Below are 20,715 nucleotides of genomic sequence, written 5' to 3'. Positions count from 1 at the left end.
GGTTTTGAAGTACTAGTGTACGTTGGGTCGCCCTTTGACAATCTTCGAAAGAGTTTCCCACTATCAGCCAATCGTCTAGATAAGCAAAGGTTTTTATGCCCTCCTTTGCAAGGATCTCTCTGGGGATGTTCGCCAGTTTTGTAAAGACTTTTGGCGCAATTGTCAGGCCGAATGGCATCACTGTGAATTGATAACATACATCCCCCACTTTGAACACCAGAAACTTTCTGTACCTGGGGGCAACATAATCGTGATAATAGGCATCTTCGAGATCCACTTTTAGATCCAAGCATTGGGCGGAAGCAGATGCCTCAGATGATCGTAAGTGAGCATCTTGAAACTTTTTTTTTTTTTTTTTTGGTAATAAATTTGATGAGGATTGAAAGATCCAAAATCCATCTTAATTTGTCGCTGCCTTTCTTGGGGACTGGGAATGGGCGAGACATGAAACATTTCTCTGACTGTAACAGTTCTGTGACACCTCTGTTTAATAGTTGAATTACAAATTCTGTAAGTAAGGGGATTGGTTTTTTTACCCTTTTTTGGAAACATTAGGGGAGGGCGCCTCAACCAAGTCCATGTGAGGCCCCCTTTGATTCTCTTGTAAGCCTATATGGAAGAAGTCCATCTGTTTTCCCAACCCCCTAGACGACCCAGCTGTCTGGCATCATTGGGAGGGAGTGGATGCTGATGTGGTGGTGTAATGTCTCCTTCCGCTTCTGAACAAACGGCCACCCCCACTACGTCTGTGATTATTTCCTCCTCTAAAGTTTCCTCTAGGTTGATAACTGAACAGAGCAGCTGGTCCTGTTCCCCTGTAAAACCTTCCTCTTTTAGATTTCCAAAAGGTCTGACGACTCCTGGGAACAGTAATATTAATAGCTTGCTCAACAGCTGATCTATATTTAACCAATGATTGTTCATCAAACAAAGCAGGAGAAAGAGGGGAAGAACAGCAATAAATAAGCACTACCACTTGAAGCATTATTTGTGGCTTGCTTCCTAAGCTGGGCTTTAGTGTTAGGGCTTTCAACAACATATAAAAAATGAGTCGTACAGGGAATATGGGGTCCCTTGTAAAGCAGCAGTGAAACATTTGACCACTTCTGAATTTTCTTCATAGTCCAGCACAAACTTAGTTAATAACTTACACATCATAATTGCAGACCAAACATCTGGTGCCACTTTCCTAATTCTAAATTCTTCAAGCAACAGTGTAAGAGCAACTGGTTTCAAATTTTTTCATAACTTATATCAACATATTTTGGAGCCGACTAATACTGGGAAAGTTCATAGAAGGAACTCTTTTTGTCATTAAATTGGAACTTCAAAAAACTAAACTTGTGAGCATTCCTGTCTGAGGGAATGAATGTTAAGTCTTTCAATAAATTAGCCCAGACTTCGTCTATTTCAGAGATCATCTTTGGGCAAATATCAGGCCAAGAAAGTGTAGTATCACCTTCCAAAAACAAAGAATGATGACCCAAAGTTGCTTGTCCTTCCTGTCTCTTTGTAGTTGATGAGATATCAGGAAGCTTAGAGACATTTTCATAAAATATTTTGAATAAGAAATCCATAGATTCAGATGTAGTAGAAAACAAAGAAGACTTAGACCTTACCAATGTTATCCAAGACCTGTTGGGATCATCCTTACACTCAATGTTATCCAGCAGCTGCGTGGCAGTTGACAGCAGCCTGTTTCCACTCATAGTAACCAACACTTTTGCCCCAGGTGGAAGAGGTTGCCAAAATGTGGATAGGTTGAAGTCAGTCTCAACAGGTTCTCCCTGCTCAAGAGACTGAATGCTATGATTAGAACCAGGCTCATCGTCCTGATCCTGGAATCCACTGAAATCAGACTGAGTAGATAGAGGTTTTTGTAGACTTCCTACTGCCCCATTGTCTGGAAAGTCCAATAACTTATTTTTTTTTATAGCAGAAGCAGGCTTGTCTAAGTGGGGATTAAGTCTCTTACCTAACACCAATAAACCTAAATTTTCTGCCAACTTGGGATCTTTCCATTGTTTTACGTTTAAAAATTTACTCTTCAAGGCCTTATTCCACCTATTTTTAATTTGGATCTGCAATAAATCTTTCTTATCACCTGTAGCTTGATGAAATTGAAAAATTTGATCATAACAAACTGCACAACCCATTGGTGAAAATAGGTTATTTGAGACACAGCTGCCATGAACTATGCAAGCCACATGAGGATCTATCTTAGTAATCCAAGTGGCTCTACAATTTTTATAATTACATGTAGTATGGCCCCCTTGGGTCTTGGGTGAAACTACTACTACTGAATTCAGTTTCTCTACTGACAGACAATTCCTTGTATGTAGTGCCTGAGCTGAACTTTCTAGTCCTTGCAGCTCATCACTCAATAGTATCTCCTCAGAGACAGTTCCATAGTCTCCTCCATCATCCATAGGCCCGGACTCCTGACCTTCATCCTCCAGTTGCACATCACTCATCTGAACTAGGAGGACACCATGAGTCACATTATATCATTATAAAAATATAAGGGAGAAAACATTTTCTCCCAAACTTAATCAATATGACTCAAAATTGTCATATTATTAGTAAGTTAATTCATTAAAATCTCTTATTGTTATATAAGTCACTCATTTGACAATTATAAACAATTAACTCACTATGTCGAATCTCTCTCCCGACTCTTATCTCAAGTATCCCTTACCTCAATTAAATTTTTTTTTTTAACATAAAATAATTTCATTAGAACATTTTATTTAATGGATCATCAAGATCTCTATTTGTTGCCAATCAGGGGCACAGACATTATCCCCCAAGTAATAACTTAAGCGAAAATTCCTACGTGCGCACTATCACCCGGCAGGGTTGACAGTGCTGAGTCGCTAACATAGCGCTCTATTGGCAACAGCGTTCACTATTACTCTAGCAATACTTAGTGGGTTGAGAATTCCACCCAGAATTGTACTCATATAACCCATATAAGGATGTAAAGTCCATTTCAACATAACTCTAGATTGCTAGGAAGACCGGAAGGTCAACATTCCGGAAGGAACGCCAAGTCTAGCAGCCTCGCTAAAGTACGCCTGGAAAGGCTGAACCCGCTACTGAGGACATCAATAAAATAAAGTTATGAAGAGAAAAACTCAACTCTGGCCTTTATGCTGAGAGCAATTAGAAAACCGAGGGCGGAAGCCCAAAGGTTTTTTGTGAACGAACGTAAGAGTAGGAAGAGAGACAGTCATGGCATTCATACTAGCACGTGAATAATTGGGACAAAGAAAACCGTAAACAGTACACATATATATGTATATATAAATAGATATATTCACATACAGTATTCTCTTTCAGTGAAGACGAGCCCGGGAGGGAGCAGCGACATTCACTAAGTGACTTAAAGGCAAGAGATAGTCACAACGATCTAAACGACTTTACAAAGAAGACGTGTTGTGGTCACCATGATGCTGACCAGAGATTGTATAAGAAATTGTCCCAAATACAATAATTGAGAGACATAACAAAATAACAGTCACTCTACTTCATCACTGTGCTAATAAGTACAAATACCGTATATAAAATCCTCACGGAGCTTAGTATTTCAGCAATTACAACACAAATTTGCGGAGCTCTCCTTCGTGTGTATTTACAGCTGAATCGCCAGGCAAGAGATGATGGTGGCAGTGCATGCGATGGGGGGTGAGGGAGGGGGTTTCGACAATTGCAATTAAATGCCAGGTGTCCTAATACAGTATTACTTATTAAGTAATTATTAGATGTTTCAATTGCCTGTATGTTGGGCTGGCGAGTTATTGCTAGGCATTAACATACCTAGGTTAAAAGCTAAGCATCGCATTCTGAGGTTGAACAAAAAGAGAGAATATTAGTGTGTGTATCTAACATAAACCCGGGGTAGCTTATGTAGCCTTACCAACACCTTCACCATCTGCTGGTCTCTCTGAAGCCATATTAACGGGTAAATCAGAACTAAATCAAATTACTGAGAGTCTAGACTGGTGAATGTAAACAAACTCTGCAGGAGTGCGGGGAACTAATAGCCAATCACAAATCGAGCCAGACCACAGAAGTTAACGGGCAACAGGGTGACTTATTGGAAGGGTTCGACCTGCAGTATGAGTAACTTTTCTGAGTTTGATTAGTTGTTAGTGTGAGTTTTCTTGTGCTTATTGGTTCTTCTCTAAAAAATATATCAAATGGTGTAATAAGTATCCACCACAGTATAAAATTACAGAAATAATGTACAGTATATATTAAATAAGTATAACACACACAAAAAGTAGTTTTGTACATTGTAATACATAACAAATTTAAACAAAATCTATACCTTACCTACCTTGGAATAGATTAGTTCACAAAGCAAAATTAGAAGCACTGTAAGACTAGAATTCCTTAGAGATTTAACTACAGTACCATAAATCTGCCATAAAACCTGGACACAGTATATACAACATTATGTCATAGTGTTACAAAATGTATGAAAGATTCCACTCAATTTTTTTCAAATGATACTCCAAACACCAATTATGATATTCAAGAATAACAATAAACTTCCAATCATCGTAACAACCGCGTGAATAATCTTTCTGGTCACTTGATCACACCGCGATGATAACAGCATGTCAATAACTGCCCCAAAAATCCAGTAGCCATCTAGATAAACTACAGGAATCATGTTGAGAACTGCTAGGGCCCCAGAGAACTTTACCATATAATCACAGTAGACTTCAATAGTGTTGGGCCATGTGAGAGAGAGGAAGGAAAACTTTGGGATGTAACTAGTTAGTGTTACTGTGTGGTAAAGGTAAGAAGGAGGCCCCAGGTAGAGTACGTCCTCCTTACGTTCGCCGTTCCTTCCTCGCCTACTGAGCTGCATGAGTCTCGAAGCATTTCTCAGAGACGGTGCCAAGCAATGGGTGTCGGTAGGGCAGGCGACGGAATTAATGCAAGTCTTCATACTGAAAAAATAAATAATATAAGTCAAACTACTGAGCTATATTTATTGTAACAACAAATGTTCAGTAACTGTAAGAATCTGCTCTTGATTCCAGCCACCCTACACTGAGGCAGGATGTGGTTTGTAAGAGTATATAAAAATTAATATTTTAGAATTTTTTGTCTCTCATTACAGCTTCTTATCAATACCATAAACCACACACATGTACAGTCTACGAATGAAGTATCTACCCAACTTCAGGTGATGAATAATGGAATCTGACGGATTAGAGTGAAAGTGTTAGCATGACTACTTCTGGTCAGTAGGTACAAGCTTCGATTTATTCAACAAATGATGGTTAAGAATAGTCGATTTACTATTGTGGTTGTGGAATATGAACAGTCAGACACATACAGTACACTGGATACACTACAAAAAGTTCCATAAGCAATTATGCAAATCAATAACTACCACTGTCCAAGGTTCCAAAGGCCTGCCAACTGTTCATGAGGTACACAGATGCAACAGTCAGGTGGCTCAACTTTTCCGAGATAGGTTTGCCATAACTTGGGATGAGAGTAGTTTCTTAGACTGTACTGTACACAATATCCATAAAAATTTTACAATACAGCATAAAGCATGATGAAGTGTTAATATGCTTAGAAAAAGATTCTAACCCTGTAATGTGTTGACTGACCTCAAAGACACAGCCATCCGTGCTGGCAAACATGAAAATGGTTGCATCGCTGACACACCCTTGTCCAGTTCTCTGTCTTCAAGCAACTCAAAACACAAGTGAGCATCACTGTCTCCACTACAGCACTGCACTGATCCATCCGCACCCTCAAAGGCTGAAATTTATCAACAAGATACAGTACTGCATCATTAAGATAAGCATACAACAACATTAACAAATTTAATTTCTTACTTTTTCTTCATATTATGATGCTGTGGTTCTTTATATGTTAATAATAGGAACTTAAACTAATGAGAGCTTGCTAGGTCCGATAAATCCTTCCCAGCTTACCTCCAACTAACAAATGCTGTTAACTTTAATAATAAATAAAAATAGACTGAATATTTACCCAATAATTTAATACAGCAGTTGTAAGTCTATTCATCAACGTATTATATCAAGATAAAAAAAACGTTGCAGATATTATAAAAACTTGTCTCAATATCACAAACTACTGCAATAGAGATTACCAACTTTCCTTTTCCACTTACCCCCATCCCTCACACACACACTACTACTACTACTTTGATGTCACTCGGGATCGAGTATGACGATCACCCAGCTATGATACAATGATATGAGTGAATAGGGATGTCACCTTCATTGGTGAGTTCTGAGGTGACTAAAGAGGCCGATAAGAGACCGGCAGAGTTGTTCACAGATGTTGCACGTGTGGGGGGCTACATCTAGTGCGGGAGGGGCGGCGGCAGCGTCATTCCGGCGTTGGCGTTTGTCTGACTCGGTTTGCAGTCGGGCTAACTCTAAAGTATTGACACCTTCTCGTGTGGTGCTCCTCCAAGCATTACGGTGTGGAATGATCGTCTCCCAGGTGAGGGGGTTGATTTGGCACTTTTTCAGGTTTGTCTTAAGACAGGGAGGTACTACCACCTGGGAAGATATTGGAAGCATAATGTGTTGTCTAATGGTAGACCCTGCTGCCATATGGCATCACAAAAATTGTGACCAAGACCCAGGTTGCTGATCTGACTTTGTGCCTCATTTACACACAATTGCAGGGTCTCAATCATTTCTCCTAATATTGACAACACAACATAAATATTGTTTCTCACTTTTGATCTTTTTTTTTTGTATATATGGTTCTTTATTATTATTATTATTTTATTTTTTATTATAAATTTTATTTACTATGAATTATTATTATTATTATTATTATTATTATTATTATTATTATTATTATTATTTATTATTATCATTACATTTTCGCCCCCCAGGCTCCGATGTGGGTCAGTGACCTGTGCCCGAGTGGGTTAATCCCCGTAAAAAAAAAAAAAATCGGCAAATTTGATTACTAGGCAAGGCCTCAGCCCCGTATGTGCTGAGTTATAGGGGTTGGGTTGGGCTAGGTTACAGTACATTGAATCAGGAGTCCTTGAAGATATCACGACAGTTATCATAAATTTGCTAGTCCACACTGAAATATTTTCAATTTACAACATGTCACTAATATATATGGCTCATTCTATAACTGTATCTACTCTAATGTACGTACAGTCAACTGAAGTTGCATCGACCCCATCCTGGTTCTCGCACTTGCAATTTTACCATTGTGTTACCAAAGGCCAAATGTTAATTTAGCATTGTCTGAGTCAAGTGAGAATCTTGTTATTTTTCCATCTTGTCTTACCTTTACTTCTAGAATACAACTTGGTTAAGTGACCAAAGAAGAAATCGGAAGCTGCCTCTGCAACAACAGACTAATCTTAATGAAGAAACACAAGTGAACATAACTTAAAAAATAAAAATTATAAAAGAGTGGACAGTACAGGTAGTTTTAAGATCATGAAGACCAAGAACTCTATTAACATAAAATATTTACCTTAATTCTGCAACATAACTTAAACAATTCATTCTAAGTGTTGCACAAATAGGTAAACTGAATCAAGAAGATATTAAGTATTGTACTATATACAGTACATTTAACAAACCCCTTTAAATGTGTTCCTTAAGACAGGGAAGTACTGTACAGTAGTGCCAAGGAGAGTTGGAAGAACTTTGATCCTGCTAGCAGAGCAAAACAAATCAAGCTTCATCTATGGCCAAGATATAATTTCACAAACACAACTACACACTTGTATGAGCTTATTTACAACCAAATTACAGTACTGTATTCTGTAAAATCAACAGATTATCACTCCTAGATATAAGGCCAGATGGAAAGGCATAAGCAGGGATGGATGAAGCTGCACACATGCATGGCTAATACATACAAGGCAGCCCCCAGCATGGTGGAGAACAACAGGACCTTGATTAATGTCTTGTTGGAGAAACCTCACTTGTGTGTTCCCTGTGTGAGTCCTGCTCCTCCACCCTTGTTTACTCTTGTATTATTGTCACCATTGTTTTGTTATTATTATTAATCTTGATATAACTGACAATTCTGACCACTAATGATACACAGGTATACATACAGTATATGTTATCTAGAATACTTACTTTTTATTTAAACAACCAATAATCTGTCCAAGTAAACTTTATTTTTAACTTTAAACATTTTGTGAACTTCATGAAACTGTTTGAATTCTAATAGTCCCTTTTCTAGTGTTATTATAAGCTTCTGTATTTCTTTTGATTTCATTAAGTTGAGCTCCCTTTATGGTATACTGTACAAGTACAGCTATTTAAAAAAAAACTATAATGTATCTGAAGTCTCTCAAGTCACCTCACATAACCCTTTAACTGCTACCATCGTCCGTATGATTCACCCAAATCAAACCATCGCCATCTTAAGACAACTGACATTTGGTGCCATGACTTTAAAGCTGTGCACCAATATTCATATTAAGAATGGAAAGCTGATGATTGGTAGACACTCTAGGATGAGACACAAAGGCTGGTGGAGCCTCACATCAACTTGCTGTCATCATCTCTGAATTATTTACACCTCATCACCCTCTTCCTCCTGTCTTCAGTGGCCCCTCACCTATGACACCACAGCCTGACTCACCACCTATGTAACCTCACCACCCACTTTGCATCACAAAAACACCACCGCTGCACAATCACAACCACTTCTTGCACCACAACAACCAGCACTCAACAGTTACCAATAACTCTCTGCTTCACTTTACAGACTCATGACTCACCACCCATGATGAGTACAGAGTTTTTATGTTTTTTATGGCTGCTAAATTTTATATCTTCAATTATATAAAAAAATAGTTTCATGTGTTATGTTTGTGGTGGTATACGGGGTACAGTACAGTACCATAATACAACAGTTAACTAAACCCTCAACAATACGGTGTTCTACATTTTGAAGATTTTCCCTTTTCAATTCCTAAAATAATTTTCATTATAATCCACCATAAGCATAACTAAAAGCAACTGGCCGCATGTTTGGCCTGAACCATTCAATGATTGGAACAATAGTCAATACAGTGGTCCCTCGGTTAACGAACACAATGCGTTCCAGAAGGTCGTTCGTTAACTGAAAATTTTGTTAACCGAATCCATCGTTTCAATGGGATTTTAAGTAATTGGTTCCAGCTCACAGAAAAATACCCACAAAGTAAAAAAAACATGCAGTAAAGTACACTTACTTTGAGGTGTGTATGTAGAAGGCTCCTGGTTGATGATGATGGGAATTAGAAGTGGAAGTGGAGGAGAAGGGAGAAGAGAAGGAAGTGGGGATGGAGGAGAAATCACCCCATGCTTGATGCCGTCATTTCACCAATAAAATTTTAAGTTCACTAGGTGTAATTCAAGATTATTTTCTTTAAATCAACACTGCACTGCACAATATATTTTCAATATGTTAAGTAAATTTCAGAATGACCAATAATTGTACTGTAAAAATGTAAAAATAGTTTATGTTCAAGAGACCCACAAGCAAGATGTTTCCTCCACTGAACAGAGACACAAACTGACGCCTTGGTGGGTGAGCGAAGTGGCTGATGGGCGCACCAAAAACTAGTTCCCTGTACTGCAATTATGTTGAATAAGTGTTAAAATGACTAATAATTTTAATATAAAACTTGGAAAAATATTGAATAACACAACCTTCTTGATATTTACTCCAATGGAAACGAATATAAGCCCTAGAACCGATTACTGTATTGGCGGACTAATCTTCCAGCTGGTGGGCAAGCCAAAACATGTTGACATGTAAGAATTTCGTTAACCGAGGCGTTCGTTAACCGAGGGACCACTGTAATAAGTTCCTTACTAGCTGCTGCAGCATCACCAGAGACTAGGACAGTGTACTTGAGAGCCACTATAATACACACTGAATTACTGGCCTACTCAAAGATGGTATAGAGCACAGTAACACAGTCCTGGCATTGTGAAACATGTGGCAACTAACACTGCTCCTACCTCCTGGCCACCAGCTAATCATGGACAGATAGATTTCTATCTTAATTTTAAGAAGATAATATTTTTGTTTTTTTAGCAGTAGCATCATAAGATGGCTGCACAGGACACATCAAGAAAATTATTTTTGTTTTCTAGTTAGCAGTAGCATCATAAGATGGCTGCACAGGACACATCAAGAAAATTATAGTGTGTGGTGACAGCGGGTGAGCACATCCAAAATGGCTGCCAGAACATTCTACCCAACTTTCTGTTTTGCTTGTGAGATTTGCACAAGCCTTTCTAATACCCTCATATTTATTTGAAGTTTGGTCCAAATGAATTTATCGAATATTTATGAATTATTAACACACTTAAAAGGGATTACAGTCCAGTACAGTATGCATTACAGAGTCCAAAGAAAAACATCTACAGTATTTAAATATTATTGTATGTCTGTTATTCATCAGCTGCCCTCTTATCCTCCCCCCAACAACTCTCCATCAGAGGCCATCGGAGGTACTGTTCACTCAATGTGACAAAAAAAAAAATACATTGTTGAAGGGTTTCAGATCCTTATGAGGCTATAACAAAAGTCAAGTATATGCCACTTGCTTACTCTATGTTTAGGATTGAATAGGATTGTGATATAACATAGGGAAGGAATTAATGGCAAAAAAAGTGTAAGTAGGAGAAACAATTAAAAAAAATCAAATTAAGAAGGCAAGAAATATATAATTAGAGGGAAAACAAAAAAGAAAATGGAAATTAAAAATCAGTGAGGAAATAATACTTTAAGGGAAGCTGTTGTTGATTTTTTCATTGGAGAACATGATTTAGTACCCAAGACTCAAACACATAGGAAAGTTTGTGTGGGGTTTTACCTGATAATACACCACCAACCTATACTAGTTATTAAAATCAAATGACCAGATAAACTATCACACACACAAACCTCTCAGTGTTCTAGAATCCTGTACTGTATACTGTTTATCATGACCTTACAGGAAAAATAACAAAATTAATCATAATTCTCAACAATGTCTCTTGAAAAGGCCGAACAAACCATAAACAAGGGACTTAGTGTAAATGTGGTCTCAGAAATAATTATCAGAGAAAGAAATGGCAGCGTCTTTATTTTTTCCAGGATAAATAAACAAGATATACTGTATTATAAAAAGCTAACATTTATGCCACCTTTATGTCAACTTAGTCCTTGGCCTTGACATGATAGGGAGCAGCATTATACTGTACTGTACACACCACAGTAAATATACAGTACAGTAACCCAACACTCCCCCCCCCCCCCAGTTACTTGTCCCAACTCATATCTTACTTGGGTTTAAAAGTTAAGTATTTTCTTATTACTATTTTATGGTGTGTATCCCATCAAAGCATTTCTACTTTATCTTCCAACTCAACTAATTTCATCCATAATAAAATAATGAACATAAATTCAATTCAATGGCATTCCAAAGAACCACACCATTAGACTCGAACTTACCGTGATGAATAGTTTCATCATATGTATGTACGACAGATTCTGGGACACAAAAACCCATCTGGTCAGAGGTGACGCTGGACACAAGACACTGTAGCCACTCATGAACACTAACAACTGTCTGTCTGTTGACTGCAGTGATCACATCCCCAACTTCTAGACCTGTGGGGCCTTTTGCAGGGGAGTCCTATAATTAAAATAAATGAGTGTCAACAATTACTTATACATTAAACCATCAAAGAGTAATACACAGCAGTAGTGTAAAGTCCCAGAAGAAAGGGAAGAGCTTGTCTGTGGTAAACAAACAGATGACCAGCGCCTTGCACACTAACGCCATCTGTTGATCCGGCGGCCAAATATATCCTATGTGGCTTATGCGGTTTTTGCCTCGCTTTCCCGTCTTTCTTATATAGTCTTTGGTCTGTATCATTGTGAGAAAAGGTTTGTAAGAGTGTACAAAAAAATATAAATCAAATACAGCAAACAACAACTTTATCATTATTCAAGTATGTAAAGTAATTATGTATAATATGTAACCACTAGTGCAACAAAGCAGTATTTCCTAAAGTAACTTGGGGAAATAATGGCCACAATTGTTCTTTAAAACAACTTAAATGACTGGATGGTAAAGTAAGCATGTTGTGTGCTTTTTGTTCCAACAATTTATTCAGTTAAATTTTCCTAACTCCACCAAGAGGAATATGACACAAATTATTACATCACTAAATGTTTCATACACATCAAAGGCACATAAGAGTCACCTAAGTAAATTAAAAACATAAATATTGACGGCTAGATCCTAAGTTAAATAGAGAAGAAGTATATTGATCGCAAATATTACCATTCTATCACTGTAATAAAAATGTCAGCATAAACACAACAAATTAATATACTGTACAATAATGAGTTTAATTTAACCTGTGATAGTTTCATGACAGTCAGGCCACGACCATGGACGTAGAGTGGCTGGAGGATGAATGGTGTGGACAGGCCTATGCCAAGTGCCAGCAATACCAGAACAATATTGTGCCAAACTCCTGCACATAAGATCTGAAATTAATAATAAATACGATTAAATTTCTCTTGTATAATAATATATCATGAAAAAACTCATAAAATCAGTAGTCTTTTAAATACAGTACAATAATTACTACTGACTGTACTGCTTCATGGCTCACTAGTACAGTACAATAAAATAATTGACTGTACTTGTATATGGAATAATATTTAAGTCATCAACATTGTGTTTTTATTACTAATAAATATCTTCCATCAAAACTATTCAATCAGCAAGCGGAGCTTTATGTTAAAAATGTTAAGAGATGTACAGTACTGTGACAAGCAAAATATTGTTGATGTACATAATGACAATAAAACAAGTACTGTACTGTACATGTAGAGCCAACAGCTCAGCAGGTCTTTGAGATCAGTTTTCTGAAAACAAATTTAAAAAAAATACACAGTGGCCATCATTCCTGAAAGTCTCAATAATTCATCACCCAGATTTTAGGATTCAAATTTTGACATTTTCTCCTATTTCTCTTTACACTTTAATATGGTCACAGAAGAAAAAAAAAAAAACTCCCAAATTGACTCTTTCCACTAACCTCTTTAGGCCAATACTTGAGACACCAAGAGCCTCTGTCTCAGAAACATTCTCAACCAAAGTTCTCATAAATGATTCTTCACTCCTCTCCCTCCTCTTACCACTACCCACAATATTCTCTACAGTTGTTTTAAGTAAAATATTAAATAACAAATTTGAATACATGACAGATAATGCATGAGAGGTACTGTAGTATACATGATGGGGGGATACATACGATGCCCCTCGATAGACAGTTATAGTGACTCAGCACGATGGTCCTCCTCTATCACACTACCAGAGTAGATTAAACGTTATTTCCCTCAAGTACCACTCAAGACAAAATCCAATAATGTATTTGACTTGGAGTTAGCGAGAACTTCAGCAGGTTTACAAAAAAGCTCATCTTTTTCTGGTACAAAATAAGCCGCTGCGTATTCCTTCTTAATACGATAATGTACTCCCTCTAAAAGTATGTGTCTAAAATTGATAGCTAATGCAAAAAGTCTTGTCCTGTCAGCAAATATTTAGGATGAACTGTGATGGCATTGTGACAATTTGAAGAGACAATTTTCTTAATGACCAGGCATCTCGTAATAGATTTCCAGAATCTTGTATTTTGAAATACTGTATAATGAGTAACCAAATCCCTCCTAAGGATAATCTTACACAAAGGCTCATCTGTTCCAAGTTTGACCCTTAACTTGCTTGTAGGTCTCAGATCCTGCCAGAAACCTTACACATTACTCAGGTACATTGGAAGTAAAGCAACTCCATAATCTGCAGTTAAGAGAGAATTCCCGTGGAAGACAACAAAGTCATCAACTGCTTTGTTTCATTAATAATGTCTTTGTAATATTCAGATACTTGTATGGCTGCCACTGATATAACCTGTGAAAACAACTGAATGATGTAAGGTGAAATTGATCTAAATTCTGGAGGTAATGAGAGTCAAAGACAGGATAATACATGTATGACCTTCCCACAGTGACAACCTGGCATTATGAGTCCTGGAGGCTGGTGATACCTGGAGAGCTGTTTTCTACCCTCTGAAAACCCTGACTGAGGTATGATCGGAAAGACAGCTATAGCTCGGCATCATGACTGTACGTTGGGCGCCTGATAAGGTGGTACAGTACTACCATGTTGCAGACCATAAAAATTATACATAGAAATTGAATAAATTCTAAGATATGTAAAAAAAATGCAACCAGTAAAACCTGTGGTGTGAGAAAACAATAAAGTAGTCATCAAAAAGGCAACTTACCTTTAACTGTCTGAATGGCGTGAGGGTTCGAATTTCTTCTGTTGGTACATCCACGTACGCTCCAGGCAATACAAACATTAGAAGGAAGCCAAAACCGTTCACGTGAACATCTTCTCTGAAAATTAAGACTTTTATAAATACAAATACCTGTACTGCAGGATTAAAGCTCTTTGATTATTGTTAAGACATAAGGTTCCAGCAAGGACTAAAAACTGATATTACAGTATAAGATACAGTAGGGTATATAGTACAGTACTGTAATAATTCTTAAGGCTTCAGGCTGTATGGGAGGTAGATATACGAAAAAGGATTGAAGTAAATTATGCCTTGACCTGAGGAGGAATTTTCAAGAGCCACAGTCTTCTAATACAGTAGAAACTTAATAACACAACATATAAATACAATAACAGGAAGGTTCTAGACACTGGCTAACTTTCAAGTAAATTAAACATAGGTAACACAATTTGCTATAATTACAACTCATACAGAGAATGTTCCATGCAATACTTCCTCTACATAATCAAATCACTTCACAAAACTGCACAATCAACCCAACATACATTCCTCTCACCCATATATTCCCCCAATCAAGCTCCTCCTGTCATCCAAGGCCTCTCAATGCCTTCACTGTATTGGTTAGCATCCTTTATCAGTGCACTATTTCCTGTACAGTATGTGAACTTTGCCATCACTCTGCCAGTTTTCATCAGACCAATCATTCTCTATGTTTCCTTCATTCTTTTATCTTTTACTTCTTATTCCCTCAACACACCAAACTCTGGTCCTCCTGTCTGGAAAAACTCCCTTACCATTTTTACTAAGCTTAGAGAGGGAAAAAAATTTGTTTCTGTGAGAATTAGACCTATCCAAATTGATTTTCTGCTGTGTTATACAAGTTCCCCCCCCCCTCCCAATTATCTAGCAACCTCTTTCATGCTCATTATGTCTGCTTACATTTTTACCTGCTGAATTCTCTTCCATCCCAATCTAAAACACTGACCAATGATTGATGTTTCCTGATCTTTCCCACTTCTTTATATTCATACAATATAAACCAGCGACCTCTCAAGCAGTCACCACAGATCTTCCTTCATCCTTGTTTATTGTTTGTAGTAGAAAAAACAAACATATAAACTCAAGCAGCATCATTAGAGTTACCCAAAAGTAAACACAGAACAGAACATTAGATCTGAGCTTAAGTACCCCTCCTATACCCTTTTTTTGTACAGTAAATACAAACTTACTTCACGGCTGCAATGGCATGCCCAGCCTCGTGGATGACAGATGCAATTAGCAGTGTGAAAAAGTAGTATGGTAACTCCTTTACAGGTAAATTAATACCTGGTACCTGCAAGAGAAAATGAAGAACACTTCCAAGATACGTAATGAGAAATTAACAGAGAAAGAATTTAACGAGGAAAATAACATGACCGCAGGAAATAGTTTAGAGAAATAGAGAGCAATAAATATTTCAGATGTAGGTGAATAATTTCCCAAGAAAATGCAACACTGATATTCTGAGGGATACACAAGAAACCTGATGTGGCTTTATGTGACATATAGTATACACGTACTTTAAGTAAAACTGACAATCAAAACAAAAATAGTCTTAAAATTAATAACACAGTAATGCAGTAAGTGGAGTAGAGAAATTAAATTAGCATACAGTAATTTCCATCATATTGTACAACGTGGTAAAAATTAAAATCCTGTTCCTCTTTACTATATAGCATAAAGTACACACAATCATCACATATCTTCAGTAGTGTACTCATAATCATCAGGTGAATCATCTTACCATGGGCTGCAGCGCTTGTACTGTCTGCTCTTGTAATGGTCGTAAATGGTTTACAAGCTCACTTATCAAAAGGCATACTGCAGGAATCAAGAGAATACCAACCACTACCACACCAAGTCTGTAAAGAAAGTTTCTCATAATTTGTCTTATATGTTAAAATGGATTCTATTAGAGTACTATACAGTATTAGTTGAATTACTGTACAAACTTCTACTAATCATGCTTCTCTCTCTCTTCAACATTAGCTACTGTATTAACTCACGTGAACCATACTTTGAAGAACTTGGGCCTCCACAGCGCCCACTTTGTTACTGATCGGTTAAAAACAGTGGTAAACCAGTGTAGCTGGAGTGGCTTCACCGTTAACCCAACGTTCTCCAAGAAGCACAAATATGGGACATTCATGCATGACTGAAAGAGATACCAAGTATAAATAATAATATTCGTAAAGTTCATGGTACAGTATTATCAAGCAGTTCACAAATAATCAACATTTAAGAGTTTATACAAAGAAAAATGCACGTAAAATTATGAAATATTTATAAAAGTAACTAAAAAGATTCAAAATTCCAACATCATCTTCCTGAATGTACTTTAAGGTATTGGTTATTTGTCCAGTGGCGGGCCTCTACTTAGACCCGCTACTTATCCAGTATATTTATTCTGACTGGGGCTGAAGACTCCTGGATCACAGAATTCAGTCACTTACAAACCAAACCAAATCAAATCAAATCAAACCTAACCTAACCTAATCCATGCCAAGCACGTTTGTGAGTGAATAATGAAATCTTGATCATCCTTGACCAATCAGAACCAATGCTGGACAAATAGAAAAGTAAGTAAATATATGTCTGTTGACCGAACAAATAGCCTCTTCGTTACCATAAATATTACATTAACTCACACAATATTCGAGTTAACTTTACATTTCTCAGGATAAAACCGACAGAATAACCAAAGTAGGTAATTAAATTCCTAGAGCAGATACAAGGTATTCTTAAGGTATGGATCAAAACTTTTTCTCAATATAAAAATTTTGAAATACTGTATCTAGTTCAGTTGCACAAGATCAGTAATGTGATAACCAGATGGATTACAAAAATAAATAAATAAAAAAATTCCTGAAGAAAACAATTAATATGGTAAACCTAAAACACCACAATATAAAAAATAAAACATGACTCATTTTACATCGCCAAAGAAAGAGTTGCAGTCTTGTTAACATTGAGAGCAAGAGATAGTAAGGTGCTGCACAATATAACAGTAAATGATTCAAACCAACTGGTGCTGGCTAAACCAAATTCATGACCGTTAGATTAAGTTGGGGCATATTGTCTGCTGCCATATTATTCGGTAATATATGTACTCGACGGTTGAGTCCTTAGCATCAGTTTTAGGGAATTTCTCCAGGGAACAATAAAGCTTTCTTAGCTCGTGAAACTGACACGAAATGAACGAGGAATATGTTTTGTGCTAAATCATTCTTACGATGTTATATGTTTTCCATGTGTGGAGGAGCTGCCTCTACGATGTTTAGTTTCTCTGAGTCACCCAGACAGTGCGAGGGCATTTCACTATAAAACATAAATGCTTTCTAACCTAATGATATTGAAAAAAAAAATACACGATCAATACATTTTGTGTGACATAAGTTTTATGATGCCTTTTGGCTTCATTAACAGATACAAGCAGTGCTGTAACCTGACACCTGATGCATTGTCTTCTCGATGATCACGTGTGCATAAGGTACATGAAACAAACAAAATTCTGTTCCTATAAATTTGTTTTGGTCTTGTACTTCACGAATGTTAGGAATCGCCAAGTGTCGTAGAGGGAGCATCGATAATTTAACGTTAATAAAATAAATCAAACAAAAATACCTTACCAAACTTTACACATGAAACCTAACCTAACCTTACCAAAAACACTACAGTTATATTGTATTTAATATAAACAAAACTTTCTATGAAAAGAACCAACGCCAAGATATTTGATGAACACAGCAGCTGGATTTTGAAGAGCTATGTAAATGAAAGATGTAAAAAAACTTAAGAGTCATTTACATAAAACATATTGCTAGTGAATTGTTTGACAGTTCACGAAGAAAGAAACATTTATGTTAAGGAGCACAAGTTGTTTGGAGTACTACTAGATAAAATACAAGAAAACATTATATTAAGTTAGGTTAGGGTATTTGAGTGAGTTAAATAGGTTCAGTTTGATTCATTTTTATCGTTTGTATAAAAAAATGCTATGAGACAGACAGACAGACAGCCCACCTCAGAAATATATGGCAACTGCTAACACAAGTACAGTACCACATACTGCTACATTCTATCATTTATCAATCATAAAATTAACCAAATTTACTAAACTAACTTCAGCTAACCTAACAATTATATTGTATTTTAATCTTACAAAATAAAAAACAACCATTCCTACAGTCTAAACATAAGAACATAAGAAAATAAGGAGTCTGCAATAGGCAGGTTGGCCTGTGCATGGCAGCTCCTGTCGAGAGTTACTACCACTCTCTATCATCCATGAATCTATCCAGCCTCCTTTTGAAACTTTCCAGTTCCCGCACTTACTACAAAGTTGCTAAGCTTGTTCCACTCGTCCACCACCCTATTTGTGAACCAGTTTCTTCCTATCTCCCTCCTAAACCTAAACTTATCCAACTTAAATCCGTTGCTCTGAGTCCTATCCTGCTCGGATATTATAAGAACTTTATCTATATCCCCTTTATTGATTCCTTTCACCCACTTAAATACTTCTATCATATCTCCCCGCACTCTTCGTCTTTCTAGGGAATGCAAGTTAAGTTTCTTTAACCTATCCTGATATGGAAGGTTTCTAAGTCCCGGAATCATTTTTGTCATTCTTCGCTGCACCGACTCTAGTGAATTTATATCCATTCTATAATAAGGGCACCAGAACTGAACCGCATAATCGAGGTGCGGCCTAACTAGCGCAAGATATAGTTGCAATAAGACCTCTGCACTCTTGTTACTTACACTTCTAGATATAAAACCCAATACTCTGTTTGCATTATTTCGAACATTAACACACTGTTTTCTAGGCCATAGGTCCGGGCTTACAAGTACCCCTAAGTCTCTTTCACAAGTCGACTTCTCTAGGTTGATGTTGTTAAGGCTGTATACATTATCAGTATTTGTTCTTCCAATATTAAGTACGCTGCACTTGCTGGTGTTGAATTTCAGTTGCCATTTTTTAGACCACCCCTGCAGATTTCAAACCTAAGTGATATTACGCAAAACATGTTCCTTGGCCACTTTTTGTCAGTTTCACGAGGTAAGAAAACTTTAATATTCTATTGAGATATTTCCTAAAGTCGGTGCTAAGGGCGAGCCACGTTAGTCAAGTATTACCACAGTAGCTGATTAGACTACAATCCTTACACCTATGGGGTTTCATGTGTCTTAAAAGTTCACTCTCGTTTTATTTAATTTTTCCTCTTTTGCATTCAGTGTAGTAGTTATGCAAACATATCACAGATTTCAATTAAAAGAGGAAATATTAGTAGACAAGTGTGTGTTACCTTCAAGAACTGGTCTGTGAAGTAAAATGATGCATGGATAAGGATAATCACAAACAAGAAGGTCCCTATATCCATTCTTGATCAGCACATTTAGTCAGCAGAAGTGTCGAAGAACAAATACATTCGAATTAAGAAGATAAATTAAAAGGAACGAGAGAAATTGGGGTAAAAATCCTACAAGTGTACAAGACAGACATGTAAACACTGAGTCCCAATCCCTGAGTCAATACTTCCACTTGTCTGATACTTCGGTTTTGGGCTTCTATTAACTTTTAGTTTAATTTTGGTTTATTATTTCACTATTTTTTAACTTCCTAAATGTTTTGGTAGTTGGTTTGTTTTTAGTTACGGCCTTCATTATCCTGTATTGGTATAGGAGGCAGCCGGAAGCACAATGGGAGTTGGATTCTGGAGTGTAATGGCCAAAATATTGATAATTATATGTTTAGTTTAATTTATCGTCTAATTTCATCATTGATAAGGTCGTTAGCCACGTGGGCGGTCGTTCACGTCTCTGTTAGGCAGAAAGAATGCCAACAATCCTGTTAACTGCATAAGGTGAAACTCGACACTTGATGAAGGGGAAGTTCCTGATGTAATGAAGATATATATAATAACACCAATACATGAAGCAGAGAAGATGAAACTAAATATAAACCTGCACTAAATAGTCATAAATCGGTGAAGTTTACCCTTATGCTTTTGTTAGAGAAAAAAAAAAGGCTTGTAGATGAAACTAGCCGGGAATATTAAGAAAGAGCCCAAGTCCTTTTATGTGTGTGCCAAGAGTAAAATGAAAACCAAGGATACTGTTGACTCTCTGAAGGGCGAAAACAACGTGGCCGTAGAGGATGACAGACAGGCAGACAGATGAAGCCCTAAATAACTACTTAACACCAGTATTCACACAAGAGACAAAGGAAATAATACGCCAGTACCTCAAAAGAATGTATACCTCAGGGAACATGAATTACGAGAGATAGCAACTACAGAAGATATTATCAAAAGGAAAA

The 20,715-nt window shown here is 37.0% G+C and overlaps 1 protein-coding gene across 2 annotated transcripts; it reads right to left on the bottom strand.

Annotated features, from left to right (window-relative positions):
• Positions 1-3,284: 3,284 nt before the first annotated feature.
• LOC121869180 (membrane-bound transcription factor site-2 protease-like) lies at positions 3,285-20,325 on the bottom strand. 2 transcript variants are annotated; one of them, XM_042370401.1, is made up of 10 exons: positions 19,703-20,325; positions 16,403-16,551; positions 16,141-16,258; positions 15,587-15,690; positions 14,343-14,457; positions 12,409-12,540; positions 11,494-11,677; positions 7,324-7,380; positions 5,640-5,793; positions 3,285-4,964 (listed from the first exon to the last, which is right to left on the bottom strand). In XM_042370401.1, exons 1-10 carry the CDS (start codon positions 19,775-19,777, stop codon positions 4,508-4,510), a joined length of 1,545 nt encoding a protein of 514 aa, XP_042226335.1. In that variant the 5' UTR covers positions 19,778-20,325; the 3' UTR covers positions 3,285-4,507. The 2 variants fall into 2 exon arrangements, with proteins under 2 accessions (XP_042226335.1, XP_042226336.1); XM_042370402.1 differs by lacking the exon at positions 7,324-7,380 and having other exon boundaries at positions 19,703-20,311.
• Positions 20,326-20,715: the final 390 nt, after the last annotated feature.

This window comes from Homarus americanus, unplaced genomic scaffold (genome assembly GCF_018991925.1).
Source record: "Homarus americanus isolate GMGI-L3 unplaced genomic scaffold, GMGI_Hamer_2.0 scaffold25467, whole genome shotgun sequence".
In the NCBI taxonomy this organism is placed as follows: Eukaryota; Metazoa; Arthropoda; class Malacostraca; order Decapoda; family Nephropidae; genus Homarus; species Homarus americanus.
The sequence above is the reverse complement of the archived record's forward strand: the minus strand, read 5'-3'. Positions and strand labels throughout refer to the sequence as shown.

What these genes read in the sequence shown, in the direction of transcription:
- LOC121869180 (XM_042370401.1), bottom strand. Translation starts at nt 19,777, where the DNA reads ATGGATATAGGGACCTTCTTGTTTGTGATTATCCTTATCCATGCATCA. An exon ending in CTGTCATGAAACTATCACAG is followed by an intron (nt 11,678 to 12,408) that starts GTTAAATTAAAC and finishes TTTTAATTATAG; the next exon opens with GACTCCCCTGCAAAAGGCCC. An exon ending in TGATGAAACTATTCATCACG is followed by an intron (nt 7,381 to 11,493) that starts GTAAGTTCGAGT and finishes CTGTTGTTGCAG; the next exon opens with AGGCAGCTTCCGATTTCTTC.